This window comes from Osmerus eperlanus, chromosome 28, assembly GCF_963692335.1.
Source record: "Osmerus eperlanus chromosome 28, fOsmEpe2.1, whole genome shotgun sequence".
NCBI classification, from domain to species: domain Eukaryota; kingdom Metazoa; phylum Chordata; class Actinopteri; order Osmeriformes; family Osmeridae; genus Osmerus; species Osmerus eperlanus.
In genome coordinates, this window is record NC_085045.1 from 6,976,783 (window position 1) to 6,991,335 (window position 14,553).

Here is a 14,553-nt window from a genome sequence, read left to right on the forward strand (position 1 = left end):
ACGATGGTTCGTTGTGAACCTTTGGGTCATGTGACCCGAAGGCAGCACAAGGGTTAATTTGACTTTGAATCCCTCTAATACCACACACTCAAACATCATTTGGATTAGATTCTCATCCATCACTCCACATACATCGCACATCTGAAAGACCGGCATGTCTATCTGATGGAGCACCACTTTGGTGAAAATGTAATTGTGTGCATTCTTGACTATTGAGATTCACCAGCACTTTTTCACACATCTGCTCTACATTAAATCCAGGAAACACCTGCTTCCACACTTTCTTTGATGCTAGCACCTTTACTTTCCTGTCTACGAGACTGGATCAGAGTCTGTAGGCCCACCATGACAATAAATGTGTGTAATTTAAAAAAAATAAAACATTGCGTTTTCCCCTCTACAAGTCACCCAGCAGTTTGGAATGGCCTGTTCATCCTCACCGATGGTACTTGGTGGCACGCTAGCCGACTGAGAAGGGTGCCAGTTCCCTTATGCATCGACAAAACGACATACCAAACAATACCGTCAGTGTGGCTGGATACTCCTGTCCGTCAGCCGGCTTCCATACAGGATGAAGCGAGGCCTCAGCCCCGGCCTGATGTTTCACCCCCTCGGCCCACTCACACGCATTCACGGCCTGGTCAACTACAAGACTTCATTATCACACTTCATGTGTGAAATCTGCCTTTGAAAATGTTGTCTGTACACTGAGTTCACAGTGGCACATTCTATCACACCACTGTTTCATTGAGGTGTGTCATTTAAATGCATAGTACAAGGTCACTGGTTTGACTCTTTGACTCATTATTCAAAATACATCACCACCCTGTGGAGGTAATAGAAAATTGCATATTCTATGTCAAATGACAACAGACAGGCCACTTATTTTAAATAAAAAAGTTGTATTACAATGTAAAATGAGTTTAAGCTTTTACCAGCTTGAACAACAACCTTCTCCATGCCCTACACATACAGTACTATCAGTAATAAACAAGACATGCTGAGCCACCCTGTTACTTGCATTGACTGTTCCAGGCACACAGGGGAACTCTACCTGCTTATGCCAAATTTCCAGGACTTTGCTCAATAAATCCAACTTGGAAAATAATTTAGCGCGCATCACTTCCAGAGTATGAGTATATGCAGGTCTAAAGTGTCCAGTTATAGACGTAATATATGTGCAAAGAAGATTTTTTTGTAATATATGGTATTGTTTTACGCTTGAAGCTGGAAAGTAAAAGAAAAGGCTCAAGACGCACTTGTTCCGGGAGTACAACGGTACTTAGGAATGGTTCGCTTGACCCGATGTTAGTTTCCTCAAGGATCACAATGACTCTTGCTTAGAGACTTGTTGCTCTTGTGGTTAGTGGTAACTGACTTAAATTTTTGTACTCGCTGTGATATATTGTTTTATTATTGTTGCTTGCTTTTTTCCACAGGTACACTTGCACTTATAGCAGTTCATGTTGTTTAATTGTAACTTGTTTAACTACATGCTCTTATGGTTCTTCCCTTTGGCACTTATTTTGGTTGTTCACAATGTGTGCTTCATGTTTTGGCTACTCGCAATGTTTTGTGGCTATCTCGTTGTTATGATCAGTGACCTATGCACTTTGTAAAGCTCTCTCTTGGAAGTTGCTTTGGATAAAAGCGTCTGCTAAATGAATAAATGTAAATGTAAAGTAAAAGTTGGGTACAGTTTTTTGGTTCATGGAAGACTAAATAAATGTTACGTATAGTAGTAAACACCAAGAAACAAAACAACAGAACAAGACACATACAAAACATACAGTACCCTGCAGACCTAATGCTGCACACTCAGTTCAATGCTAACAAACTTAATACCCGCTATACTGTAAGTGTGCTGTATTGTTTAAAGAAATCCAATCTGTTTTCCATATAGATTGGACAAACAAGATATTGGACTAAAAAGTTAGAAATTTGGTGGCAAAATATATGTTTAAGACAATTGGTTTTGTTATATCTTTGTATTACAAAATAAAGTGGGTAGCATTTTCAACCAAAGTAAGAGCGAGCGAGCTATCTTGAAAATGGCAGCAATAGAATGGTGTGCCAGACACAAGTGGTGAAGACTGTGGAGCAACATTTATTTTATTTTATATGCAGTTGAACTAGTATAAAGGTTTTATCTACAGTGTCCTACCTTTTCTGTGGAGTTGCAGGGAGCCCAACAGACACACAGACTTGAGCATCTCAGTGATGTACATCTCCAAGCAGCACTGCAGCTGGATGAAGAGCCTGCAGATCTCTGGATGGATCTCTCCATCCTCAGGTCTTATGGAGGTACAGAAAAAGTCAGAGCAAGTACACCTTCCACTCGGTCAGAGTTGTATAATAATAATAATAATGTATACAACAATACAAACACACACAAACAAACAAACAAACAAACAAACAGGAGAACTAACTTACTAAATCGTCATGCCCAAAACTGGAGAATCTACCTTTATGACATATTCGCATAAATGATCAATGCAGTATGTATCCTATAAGTTACAATTTATGTATTGATGGTGTGCATTATTAGAGTGCTGGGACAAGTAAAGAGAAAGAAGATGTTTGTCCTTTGAATTTTCTTCATACAGAACTGGGTTTAGATGCAGGTGGGGGTGATGATTAGGACAGTCATGTGTAAAGGGATTGCTTTTTTGACTCCAGGTAAGTGAAACTTTGCTAACATAACCATAGTATGCACTACAATCCAGAGAGAGGTATAGTAAGGAAGTAATTCCTGGTATTGTAGTAAATATGAGTTATTGAAATGCGGTGGTACTGTAGCTGTAATACTAGTAACTAAAATTAGTAATAGTTTATTAACATTTCTCTGCAATAGTCTGTGTTGCAGTGGTTGAGGCTTAATTGTTGCTTCTTATGCAGAGACAGGTATTCCATTCACACTTCTAGTTTATTTATTTAAGAGTATTAAGATATATCTGAGGATTCCTAGGACATCCTGCCTGGGCTGTGAAGATGGTGTCGGGACTTTGATCACAAACTATGTGAGTCACGGCAATACAGGACTGAGAAAGACTGATGCATGACTCCTAGATAGCAGGCCATGTGACACAGGAAGGAGATGCTCTGATTTTGTCATGCGTGTAACAGACAGTGAAGGATACACATAATGAAATCACCTAAAAGACATGGTAGGAAATGTATTATTAAAAAGATGGATAGGTTTAAGCAAAGGGCTCCATATTTAACCACACATTGTCATTATGTAAAATATGTAGGCAGATGAGACTAAAACAAGCACGCTATTTTAAGTTTATAACGGTTGTAAGAAGGCTATATAACAGTGTCTATTTGAAATATAACTATATCGGACTGGACACAATCTAACGAGCTCAATAGCTTGTTAGATTGTGCAGGCTACAATGTTTTAATCACTCACTATAAATTATACAAACATATTTTGCATGTTAACAAAAACTTTTATGAATTACGAAAATCAGTCGGCATCCATTGACAACTCCTAACAGGAGAAAGCGGAGACAAACAACAAAGGATTTCCAAACCTTCCCGGGGAAAAGAAAAAAAATCCCTAAAATAACAGAAAAGTAGGCCTATAGCTGGAACTAAAAAGGAGCGGCGATGCGGTTTCTCTTTCAGGACCACGGACAGCCTCTAACCTATACTCACCCAGATATTACTGTCAGGCTCTGGTGGGCGTCTCTGGCCATCTCACAACCTTTCGTTGGGGTCTTTAGCATCTCAACAAGGGGCAGTCGACTGTGATTTTGCCTATTGAGATTACCAGTTTGCGGTACAGGGCCACGAGGGTGTTAAACTCCTGAACGATCTGCAGAATAAAAGTGTGCTTGTTATCAGAATGATATCAGAGTGTACACAACAGTTAGTTGCAACCAAGTAGGCCTACATACATTATTGTTGTCATATCGTTTTCTTCACTGCAGTGCAGGCATTAACAGGCAAAAGCAGTGGCACCCCCAGAAATGTTTTATAGGAGTGGCCAGATGGGGCCACTGAAATCTTGGGGTGGCACTCCAAAATCTAAAGCCATAACTGAATTTCAGGGATTCTATTCTACTGTTGTAGTATATAGATTATTTGAAAACATCAGCGGACTGGGGAAGGGTGACAGGATCTGAGTGTGGAGATATGTGGATTTTCACATTTACATTTATTCATTTAGCAGACGCTTTTATCCAAAGCGACTTCCAAGAGAGAGCTTTACAAAAAGTGCATAGGTCGATGATCATTAACAACGAGATAGCCCCAAAAACATTGCGGGTAGCCAAAACATGAAGCATACATTGTGAAAAGCAAATAAGTGCCAATGGGTAGAACCAGAAGAGCATGTTGTTAAACAAATTACAATTAAACAACATGATCCTTGAAAGTGTACCTGGAGGAAAGCAAGCAACAATAATGACAGCTATACAAGAAACAAAATGCATGAAATAGAGTTGTCCCTGCCCCCACTTACCACCTTCTTGGAGAGAAGTAGTGGATGCATAGGCGGAAATTTCCCCCATCCTGGGAAAAATATGATTTGTCCCCCCCAATAAATCACTGTAAAGGAAATTTAAATTATATTAATAATATACATTTCGCCACTGAGTGGATGTGTCACAGACACACACCCAAATACACAGAGTCAGATATGGTTCTTAGAAACCACCACAGAAAGACCTGATTAGGATCAGGTTTGCGATATGATCAGGCACCACCCTTAAATGTTAACACCATCTCTCAACAGATGAAAGGTTAAACTGTAAATTATTATAAGACCCTTTGTTGTAAAATTACGATTGGGCTTTTAGCTTTTTAATTGCTCTTTTATTTTATTTTTATTTTTTGGCTATGTAAATGTGGTCTTTAAAAACAAATCTTATTTACAAATATGTTTTTGGGAGAGCAAAAGGTGAGGTGTAATTTTAAACCGGGTCCTACAGGGTTAAGAATCACCACAGAAAGACCTGATTAGGATCAGGCTTGCGATATGATCAGGCACTACCCTTAAATGTTACACCATCTGTCAACAGATGAAAGTTTAAACTGGAAATTATTATTTAATAATCTGGCCGAAGTAACTTTAGGACTTTGCCTGCCAGTTCAATCATCTGTCACTGGCACCAGTTAATATTTAAAGTTTATTTGGTATAGCAACTTTCGCAGAACCAGGTCACAAAGTCCTTCACAAAAAACGTTAAAATGGAGAAAGACAGACAAAAAGAGTTTTCATGGATGTAGCCTACTTACATTTTACAACTGATATAAGTATGCATGCTTATTCTTTTGAAATATTGCATGTATTAAAAAGCATACAACATACATTTGTACTGTTAATTTACACTTTAAAATACTAAACGGTGAAAGTAGAATGAAACAGGGTTCTCTTCTGATTTTCCTTGGTGCAAGAGGTAATGGTGATAGGTGGCAGCCTCACAGTTGAAACAGTTGCATCAAAACTCAGAAATTGAGCAATCCTGTGTAAAAGAGTCCTAAACTATATTCTGACTTTAACTTCCACACTAAGTTTTCCCTTTCTACTGATGTTTAAAGCATTTATTGGGTGTGCTCAAGACTTCGGCGAGAGCACAACCTTTGTTCTCTCACATATATATTATTATTCTTTTTGCCCCCCTAAAACTCAGTCAATATTTGGCCTACATAGACAACCTAGGTGTCAAAAGTTTCGTCTTGGTAGCGATTGAGTTGCTTCTATTGGGATTTACGTTCCGTTGCATGGTTTAGGCTCAAGTTACGTTTTTGTGGCGAAAAGTGAAGCTAACGGTGGCTAATTTGCTAGCCACAGTCACTGACGTTACTAACGTCACTACGTCACGAAAACACGCGTGACTACCTTTGGCAGAACATTGGTTTCCAATCTGTTAACTTGGGGGATAGCTAGGCTAACTATAGCTTTACTGCAAGGCAGCTGCAGAAACGCCACAAGCAAAGAGGCCAGGGTGATAACTATTTACTCATTTTACTTTGTGATATGACACACAATTGTGATGTGTAATGTACAATATAAGCTGATATTATTAAGGAAGTACATCTACTTTCGGAAACAGTAGTCTACTATTTCACTGAAGTATTAGCATCATGACATTAGCCTAATTCTTATTGCAATTCTTATTCTTATTTGCAAATGTGTTTTTTGGAGAGCGAGTACAGGCAGTACCCCTAAATGTTAAATGTGTCACAGACACACACACCCAAACACACAGTCAGATATGGTTCTTAGGAACCACCAGTCAGCCCTGACTGTAACTGGTGTTGGAAAACTCATGTGGTAGGGCAGAACTTTTTTCTACCTTCTCCACCCTTCTTAACCCACCTCCCCCACCCCCTCCCTCCACCCTGACAGCAGACGACTTCTCCTCCTTCTTTGAGAAAAAAGTCGCCGACATTAGCAGTCGGTTCCCTAAACCCACCTTTCCTACCCTCTCACCCTCCATGACTGACCCAACTAAATGTCTAAACTCTTTTTCTCCCCTGTCTGAGGCAGAGATCTCTGACCTCATTCTCTCTCATCGCCCCACCTCCTGTCCCCTTGATCCTATCCCCTCCCCTCTCTTTCAAACCATCTCCCTCTCCATCATAACTTTTCTTCTCCATGTCCTAAACTCCTCTCTTACCTCTGGCACCTTCCCCTCTGCCTTCAAACAGGCTAGAGTTACCCCTCTACTCAAAAAACCCTCCCTTAACCCTGCCGTCCTCCAGAACTACAGACCGGTATCACTGTTACCCTTCCTTTCAAAAACAATTGAACGTGCTGTATCTAACCAACTGTCTAACTTTCTCTCTCAGAACAACCTGCTTGACCCCAACCAATCGGGCTTCAAGACTGGCCACTCCACAGAGACTGCCAGTCTGCCAGAGCGGCTTCCAGGTCATCCGTCATCATTCTGCTGGACCTTTCTGCAGCGTTTGATACGGTTAACCACCAGATCCTGCTCGCCAGACTTTCTGAGATGGGCATCACTGGCACTGCACTCCAGTGGATCTCATCCTACCTGTCGGGAAGATCCTACCAGGTTTCCTGGGGAGGCAAACTGTCAGGCCCTCGCCAGCTCTCCACTGGTGTCCCACAGGGCTCCGTCCTTGGACCCCTCCTCTTCTCTCTGTACACCACCTCACTTGGACCAATCATCACCTCCCATGGCTTCTCCTACCACTGCTACGCTGACAACACGCAGCTGTACCTGTCGTTCCCCCCCGACCGATCCGGGGATCTCAGCTAGGATTGAGGCCTGCCTCACAGACATCTCCGCCTGGATGACCGAGCACCACCTCCAGCTGAACCTCGCCAAAACAGAACTTCTCATCATCCCGGCTAAACCCTCCATCTCCCACGATCTCTCAATCACCCTGGGATCTGCGACGGTGACCCCTTCATCCTCTGCCAGGAACCTTGGGGTTACCATGGACGACAAGCTCTCCCTCACGGCCCACATTGCTGCGGTCTCCCGGTCGTGTAGATTCACCCTCTACAACATCCGGAAGATCAGGAGATACCTGTCTGAGCACTCCACCCAGCTGCTAGTCCAAGCACTTGTCCTCTCCAAGTTGGACTATTGCAACTCGCTGCTCGCTGGTCTCCCAGCATGTGCAACCCGCCCTCTTCAGAGGATTCAGAACGCAGCGGCCCGCCTGGTCTACAATCTACCCAGACACTCCCATGTTACCCCGCTCCTCATCTCTCTCCACTGGCTACCTATCATGGCCCGTATCAGATTCAATACCCTGGTATTGACCTTCCGAGCAGTGAACGGGACTGCACCCGTCTACATCAAGTCTCTCCTGCAGCCTTACACCCCCACCCGTCACCTACGGTCTTCTTCAGACAACCGCCTGGTGGTCCCACCGCTCAAGAACGCCCGGTCCCAACACAAGCTCTTCTCCTGTCTGGCCCCCCAGTGGTGGAATCAACTCCCCACCTCCATCAGAGACACTGACTGTCTCTCCACCTTCAAGAAAAGGCTCAAGACGCACTTGTTCCGGGAGTACAACGACCCTTAGGAATGGTTCGCTTGACCCGATGTTAGTTTCCTCAAGGATCACAATGACTCTTGCTCAGAGACTTGTTGCTCTTGTGGTTAGTGGTAACTGATTTAAATTTTTTGTACTCGCTGTGATATATTGTTTTTATTATTGTTGCTTGTTTTTTCCACAGGTACACTTGCACTTATAGCAGTTCATGTTGTTTAATTGTAACTTGTTTAACTACATGCTCTTATGGTTTTTCCCTTTGGCACTTACTTTGGTTGTTCACAATGTGTGCTTCATGTTTTGGCTACTCGCAATGTTTTGTGGCTATCTTGTTGTTATGATCAGTGACCTATGCACTTTGTAAAGCTCTCTCTTGGAAGTCGCTTTGGATAAAAGCGTCTGCTACATGAATAAATGTAAATGTAAATAGAGGAACCATTTACCACAGAATTGCTCAATTTCAGTTCAAGTTTCAATGCAAGTTTTGATGCAACTGTTTATATTTTTATGCCAGAATGTTTTGATAAACACATTAGTATTACACAGTAATATTTCGTGCAGAATACAGAGAGAATAGAGTATAGAGACTTGTTTAAACAATTTGAAAGTGTGAGAAGGTAAAGAAGTGGCTGGAGGAAAAGAGAAGCAGAAAAGTGCAACACCCTCCCACTACCATTATCTCTAATTTACTCTCCTGAGTCTCATCTGTGTTGTATGTCTGCAAACTGCTATAGTACGGACCTACACGAAAGTTATGAAGTCATTGGACTTGTGTGGGGAGAGTCTACTGTGATGACTGTGTTCCTCCACAGATACCATGGGCTTGGACATAGAGTTGGACCAGTTACTATTCTCTTTGACTTGATGGGTGTGATCTGTGAAGAACAAATGGCTCCATGCAATGGTGAAAGGCTGTAACCCACACTGTCATTTTCTTTGGTGCAAGAGGTCATGGTGATCATCTTCACAGTTGAAACAGTGGCATCAAAACTCAGAAATTGAGCAATCCTGTGATAAATGTCTAATCTAATCTGCCCTACAACTTGTGTTTACTAACACCAGTTACAGTCAGCCCTTACTAAGAACCATATCTGACTCTGTGTGTTTGGGTGTGTGTGTTTATGACACATCCACTACTTCTCTCCAAGATGGTGGTAAGTGGGGGCAGGGACAACTCTATTTAATGGATTTTCGTTTCTTGTATAGCTGTTATCTGGAAAAATCAGTCTGGTGAGGAACATCACAACTTTTGCTAAAGCCCTGTAAGTATGTTAGTTTAGTGCTAAATGTTTTATCGGATTATGAAGACCTTCCGCTTTGCTAAATAATTGCTGCCTTTTTCATGGAAGCAGAAAGCCAGTGTTCATACTTTATTGTAGGCTATATATTTGAATATCATCTTTTGTCATTTTGGTAGGTGGACTGGATGTGCGTGTTTTAACCTTTTAGTACCTAAATCAATAACTCGGACCATGATTAGTTAATAGGTCAAATATGTGCCGCCCTTTAGTTTTGTATAATTGTGAATTGAGTGACTTATGGAAATGTCATAATAACATGGCATTTCAACATGACAGCGAAATACAACGTGTTGGCCTATCTAATTGGCTAATTTATACAATCCATTTAACTTAAGAGCAATTTTCTTCTTTTTTAAGTTCAGACAAAACCTCACCAAAAATGGCCATGCTGTGTATCTAACCATCTTCATAATATTAATGAGTAAATTAATTAACAAACCTGACTGGCATGAATGCACTATAGCTCTTCCTTATTAAGAATAATGTAATGTTGGGACTTTTTACAAGACAATACATTACTAGCTGTTGTACGGGCACATTGTTGTATAGTTCATTGAAATGCAATGAGCAGTTGTAAAGTACTTGATTCCGGCAGGTTGATGATTTGTTACTTTCCAAAGCTACAGGTGTTTCTATGCTGAAAGGCTGTAATCACCATTTGGTTATCAGAAAACCAAAACCCCTTTATGTTAGCCTTCAGAGTGAATGCCATAATACATTTTGAATATCTGGAGTTGTCTATAGGCAAGTTTTTGGCACAGGTGAAACATTTTAGATGAGTTGAGAAAATGATGGATGTTTTTTTTGGATAAAATATAGATTCCTGTCATATGTATTAATGTATTCCATTTCTTTGAAGGTTCACATCAAATCAAGAATGTCATACCTTTCGCCCATCTTAGTTATTGGAGGACAAGGAGGTTCTGCCTTTGACTTCAGTGGTACCAACAGTGGAGCAACACTGAAAAAGATATGGGTGTGGGTTGTGAGCTCGCGGGTGAAGGCTTTGAAGATTTGGCTTACTGATGGTCAAAACCAAGAATTTGGAAATCCTGCAGGGGATTTTTCTGAATTTGAGTTCGGGGATGGAGAGCATATCACCAAGCTTTCACTGTGGGGAAATGGTGCTGGAACACGTTTGGGTGCTATAAAATTCCGAACAAGTTCCTCACGGGAGTTCTTTCCTCAAATGACCGAATGGGGGCTGAAAACTGAGTACCATATTGATGTTGGCTCTGGGATCTGCGTTGGACTTTGTGGAAGGTCTGGTTCAGACATTGATTCCTTAGGTTTCCAATTCATTAATACCATCAAGTCTACCGTATTGAAGGATGTCCAGTACCCCACACTTCATGATGTAATACCCCAGGTGGCTGTTGAGGAAATCAAGTCCATGACCTACGAAAACAAATCTACTGTCACTCAAGAATACACATTGGAAACGTCTAAAACCGTCACCAAAAAGTCATCGTGGTCTGTGACCAACAAGTTAGAAACAAGCTTTAACATTGAGGTGAAAGCAGGAATTCCAGAGGTAATAGAAGTATCTACTGGATTTAGCTTCACAGTGGGAACAGAAAGCACACATACTTTAGAAGAAGAGACATCCACTACTGAGACTCTGTCTTTTCCGGTTAGTGTTCCTGCTGGGAAGACCGTACATGTTGACGTCACTATTGGTAGAGTTACAGTTGATCTCCCCTACACTGCCACAGTGGAAATTACCTGTCTCAATAACAGTGTTCTGAAGTTTAACACCAGTGGAACCTACTATGGTCTCACTTACACAGATGTAAAAGTAGTTACAAAGTAAAATCCTTAAACTGTTGCATAGGCAGATTCACAATGATTTATGTGATGTCTATGTCTGAAATAGTTATCTGAGGACAGATCAATGTCATCAAAGAAACCATAGTTTAAACTGATGTGTTTAACTTGTGAAAGAGACCATGGGACAACATAGTGAACTATTTGATTACGTTTGAAGAATGGTGATTTCAATCGTTGATTTCAATGTGTAATGATATCACCCCAAAAAATCGGTATAAATGGAATACAGTAAAAAAAACAACAACAAAAAAACATTGCTTTTAGAAATGACGTGTCAAATCCTAATGTCCGCTGTTGCAGGAGAACTCCTGAGGGTGTATAAAATCCTGTTCATATCAATTTTACTTCATGTAAGACAACTAGAAAATGTATAGGCAGTGTCTCCTCTATGAATTCAATCATTAAAAGAAGTGCTTGACCAAATTGTATTTGCTGTTTGAGCTTTAGTGCTTGCCTCGTGTATCAGTTAAAAAAGTGTGCTGTGGCTAAGTTTCCACAGCATGTGGAAGTCTACTCAGTTGCTGTACTAACCATTTTGTAAAACAATCCATCAATAAAATCTAGCAATTCAGATTTCTTTGTGATATTTTTCTTCATGACAAGCTAATTTCCCAAAGCACACCTACTTAGTTTTCCAAATTGATCAGATTTTAGTCTTGGACAAATGAGCCTGACGTGAGAAGCTTGCAGTGTCCTAGAAACCAGTTTTCTACTATTGTGGACACCCGTAAAGGTGTTTGTTTATTTTGTCTTTTCCACAGGGGCAGTTCACAGGGGCAGTTCATAAAAGTGACCACTAAGTGATGCCCTGGAACTACAATTACAATTTGACCATTTATTTATATTTTTGTATTAAAGACAATGCAGGTGACCATAAGCATGTAAACTTGTATGTGTGCATATGTGTGTATGTATGGATATGTGTACCGTAGTAACCACGCAGCTCACTCATGCTTTGACCTCGTATGACCCCAAAAAACGACACAATCAGGGACAGGTTTAGCCCAGGTAGGGCATTTATTTAACAGAAAACACAAAAGTAAAGCAATCCTCAATTAACCTAACCCTCAATGGAGGGAAAGGTCCACGGTCATCTCACATGGTCCTGGTGTCTCTCTAAGCTGGACAAAAAAGATAACAAGAAGGCATGTAATTTTCAATGTGGCTCTCACCTCAATTGCTCCCTTTTGATCCTTTACTGGCCGGCTTTTATGCTGTGCCTCGCCCTGATTGGCTGACGAGGCGCAACTGTGGTCCTTGTTAGCTGGTCGGGGAGCGGGAAGTACCTCCCCTGGATCACTCGAGCACCAGGATTGCCACAGTTATGGGTATGTATGTCAAAAACATACAAACAGCTGGAGTGATGAGGTATTTTGTTAATCTTGTATATATCGTCTCTGTTCCTTTGTGAAAATGTGTTGTTTACATTTACATTTAAATTTCCCGATTCCCTCACCGCTCAGCCACCTGACTCCCTGTTTAGTTTTTTTCATTTAGTCCTGTTGGTGTGATTGTGTTTAAAAGAGTGACCCACTTCCTTTCTACATGCCTCCGCTGGGTTGGACGTGTGTATGGTTGGTGAGGTTATCGGGGTCTGGCTGTGGGGGTTTGTAATTAATTGTATTTTTCTGTAGTGAGTGGTTGGTGTGGGGTTTGGCAGTTGGGGCATGTTACTGAATTTGGTATGTATGTGTGTATTTGTATGACTTAAAAAAAAATCGGTATGGTTCCAGATCTGTATGGTTCCATAGGTGGGTATGTGTTTCAGGGCCGGCCCAAGCCTTTATGGGGCCTTAAGCAGAATTGATTTAGGGGGCCCTCCGAATTTGTATAATTACCATTAACATAATATATAATTATTTTTAATTAAGCTGTAATTTCATGAGCTCTTTGGGGCCCTCTGGTGGCCATGGGGCCCTAAGCAGCCGCTTAGTTCGCTTATGCCTTGGGCCGGCTCTGATGTGTGTTGTGGAGTGCATGGTGTAGGGGCCTGATTATGTGTGAGAATGTGGTTACTAGGGGGATGATTGCCCTCTGCTGGTCTGGGGAGGGAGTTGTGGTTGGAGGTCTGTCTGTTTCTGGGATTTGTGAGCAGAGGAACAGGAATGATAGAGAGGTTAGGTTTAGGATCAGAGGTGGGGTGGGGTTTAGATTTAGGTAACCCTATGTATGTCCTCCCTTTTAGTAGAGGTCCCCCCCAAGCCTATATCCAAATATCGTCCTCCTCTCACCCTAAACCCACCCCCCCATTCCCAAATAAAACCCCTCCTTTGCTCTACAACCCTGATCTTAAACCTCCTCTCCCCCCTCCGCTTTCTTTGCACGTATTCATTTTTTTAGATCTTCCTGTAAAAGGAAGGAAAATAAACTTGTATTCATTCTTTTTCTCTTAAATCTTTTGTTTTCTCCTTTGTTTTTTTTCTCAATCTTTTCATTTTATTTTCTCTTGGGTCTAGATAATGAGCCCCTGTGCCCGTGTACACTAACCTTAAACCCCCTCCCAGTCCCAGATCACCCTCTTTCCTAACTCAAAAATAAGGGGAAATCTGGGAGTTAAGTTAACCATGGGTAGGATGCTACTTGGAGGTAAGACTTTAGGTCAGGGAATGCACTACCTCAACATAAATAAGACATGTTTTAATAAATAAGCAAATAGGTCATTCCTAAGGTTAGGGGAAGATAAAGGGGTAAAGAAGTGCTGATGTAGCAGAAGTGCTGGCTATCCCAACATGCTTTGGAGACAGGATTTTCTGTATAATGTGAGTATTCCACAAAAAGGCACACACAAAAACACACCCAAATATATATACATGTTTATGATACATTTACAAAGACACACCTTAGTAGCCCAACCCTTTGTAATCCCCTATCCGTACAGTCTGTTCATTTCTGTAACCTTAGATCACCAAGGGAGAGCAGTCATCACACCTTGGCAGAGGTTCAGATCAGGATCAGTGGAGGGGTTGTGGTTAGGGGTGTTAGAGGGGTTAGAAAAGGCGTTCCAGGTGGCAGCAGAGTAAAGTTCTGGAGCAGGATCCAGGATAGGGTTGGGGTCAGGGAGGAGGCTGATGCGGACCGTGGGACAAAACTGGCTCCTGAGCAATAATATCTGTCCCGCTAAATAATTGTGATAATCTGTTTTTTTTTGGTTGCTATTTTGCCAACAAAAAAGTGAGAAAATGTTTGTTTTTTTGCGGGCCGACGCCCACACCTCCTTGAGTCAGATTCAGAAAGCACAGGTCTACAGTAGAACAGAAAATAACATTTAACGAAGAAAACAAATCTCGCCTCGACTCAAACCCACTTATTCATTCCTGTCCCCAGTACCTATCTACTAAGTCCCTTAATTGGACGTTGAACCCCTCTAATACCACACACTCACCCCACATACATCGCACATCTGATAGACCGGCATGTCTATCTGATGGAGCACCAC

General features: G+C 41.5%; 1 protein-coding gene across 2 annotated transcripts; it reads left to right on the forward strand.

The window, feature by feature from the left end:
- Nucleotides 1-2,201: 2,201 nt before the first annotated feature.
- On the forward strand, nt 2,202-11,690 carry LOC134015354 (aerolysin-like protein). 2 transcript variants are annotated; one of them, XM_062454817.1, is made up of 4 exons: nt 2,202-2,304; nt 2,619-2,679; nt 9,193-9,248; nt 10,147-11,690. In XM_062454817.1, the coding sequence occupies exon 4, from the start codon at nt 10,165-10,167 to the stop codon at nt 11,098-11,100; it is 936 nt and encodes a 311-aa protein (XP_062310801.1). In that variant the 5' UTR covers nt 2,202-2,304; nt 2,619-2,679; nt 9,193-9,248; nt 10,147-10,164; the 3' UTR covers nt 11,101-11,690. The 2 variants fall into 2 exon arrangements, with proteins under 2 accessions (XP_062310801.1, XP_062310800.1); XM_062454816.1 differs by lacking the exons at nt 2,202-2,304; nt 2,619-2,679 and having other exon boundaries at nt 9,089-9,248.
- Nucleotides 11,691-14,553: the final 2,863 nt, after the last annotated feature.

What these genes read in the sequence shown, in the direction of transcription:
- LOC134015354 (XM_062454817.1), top strand. Translation starts at nt 10,165, where the DNA reads ATGTCATACCTTTCGCCCATCTTAGTTATTGGAGGACAAGGAGGTTCT.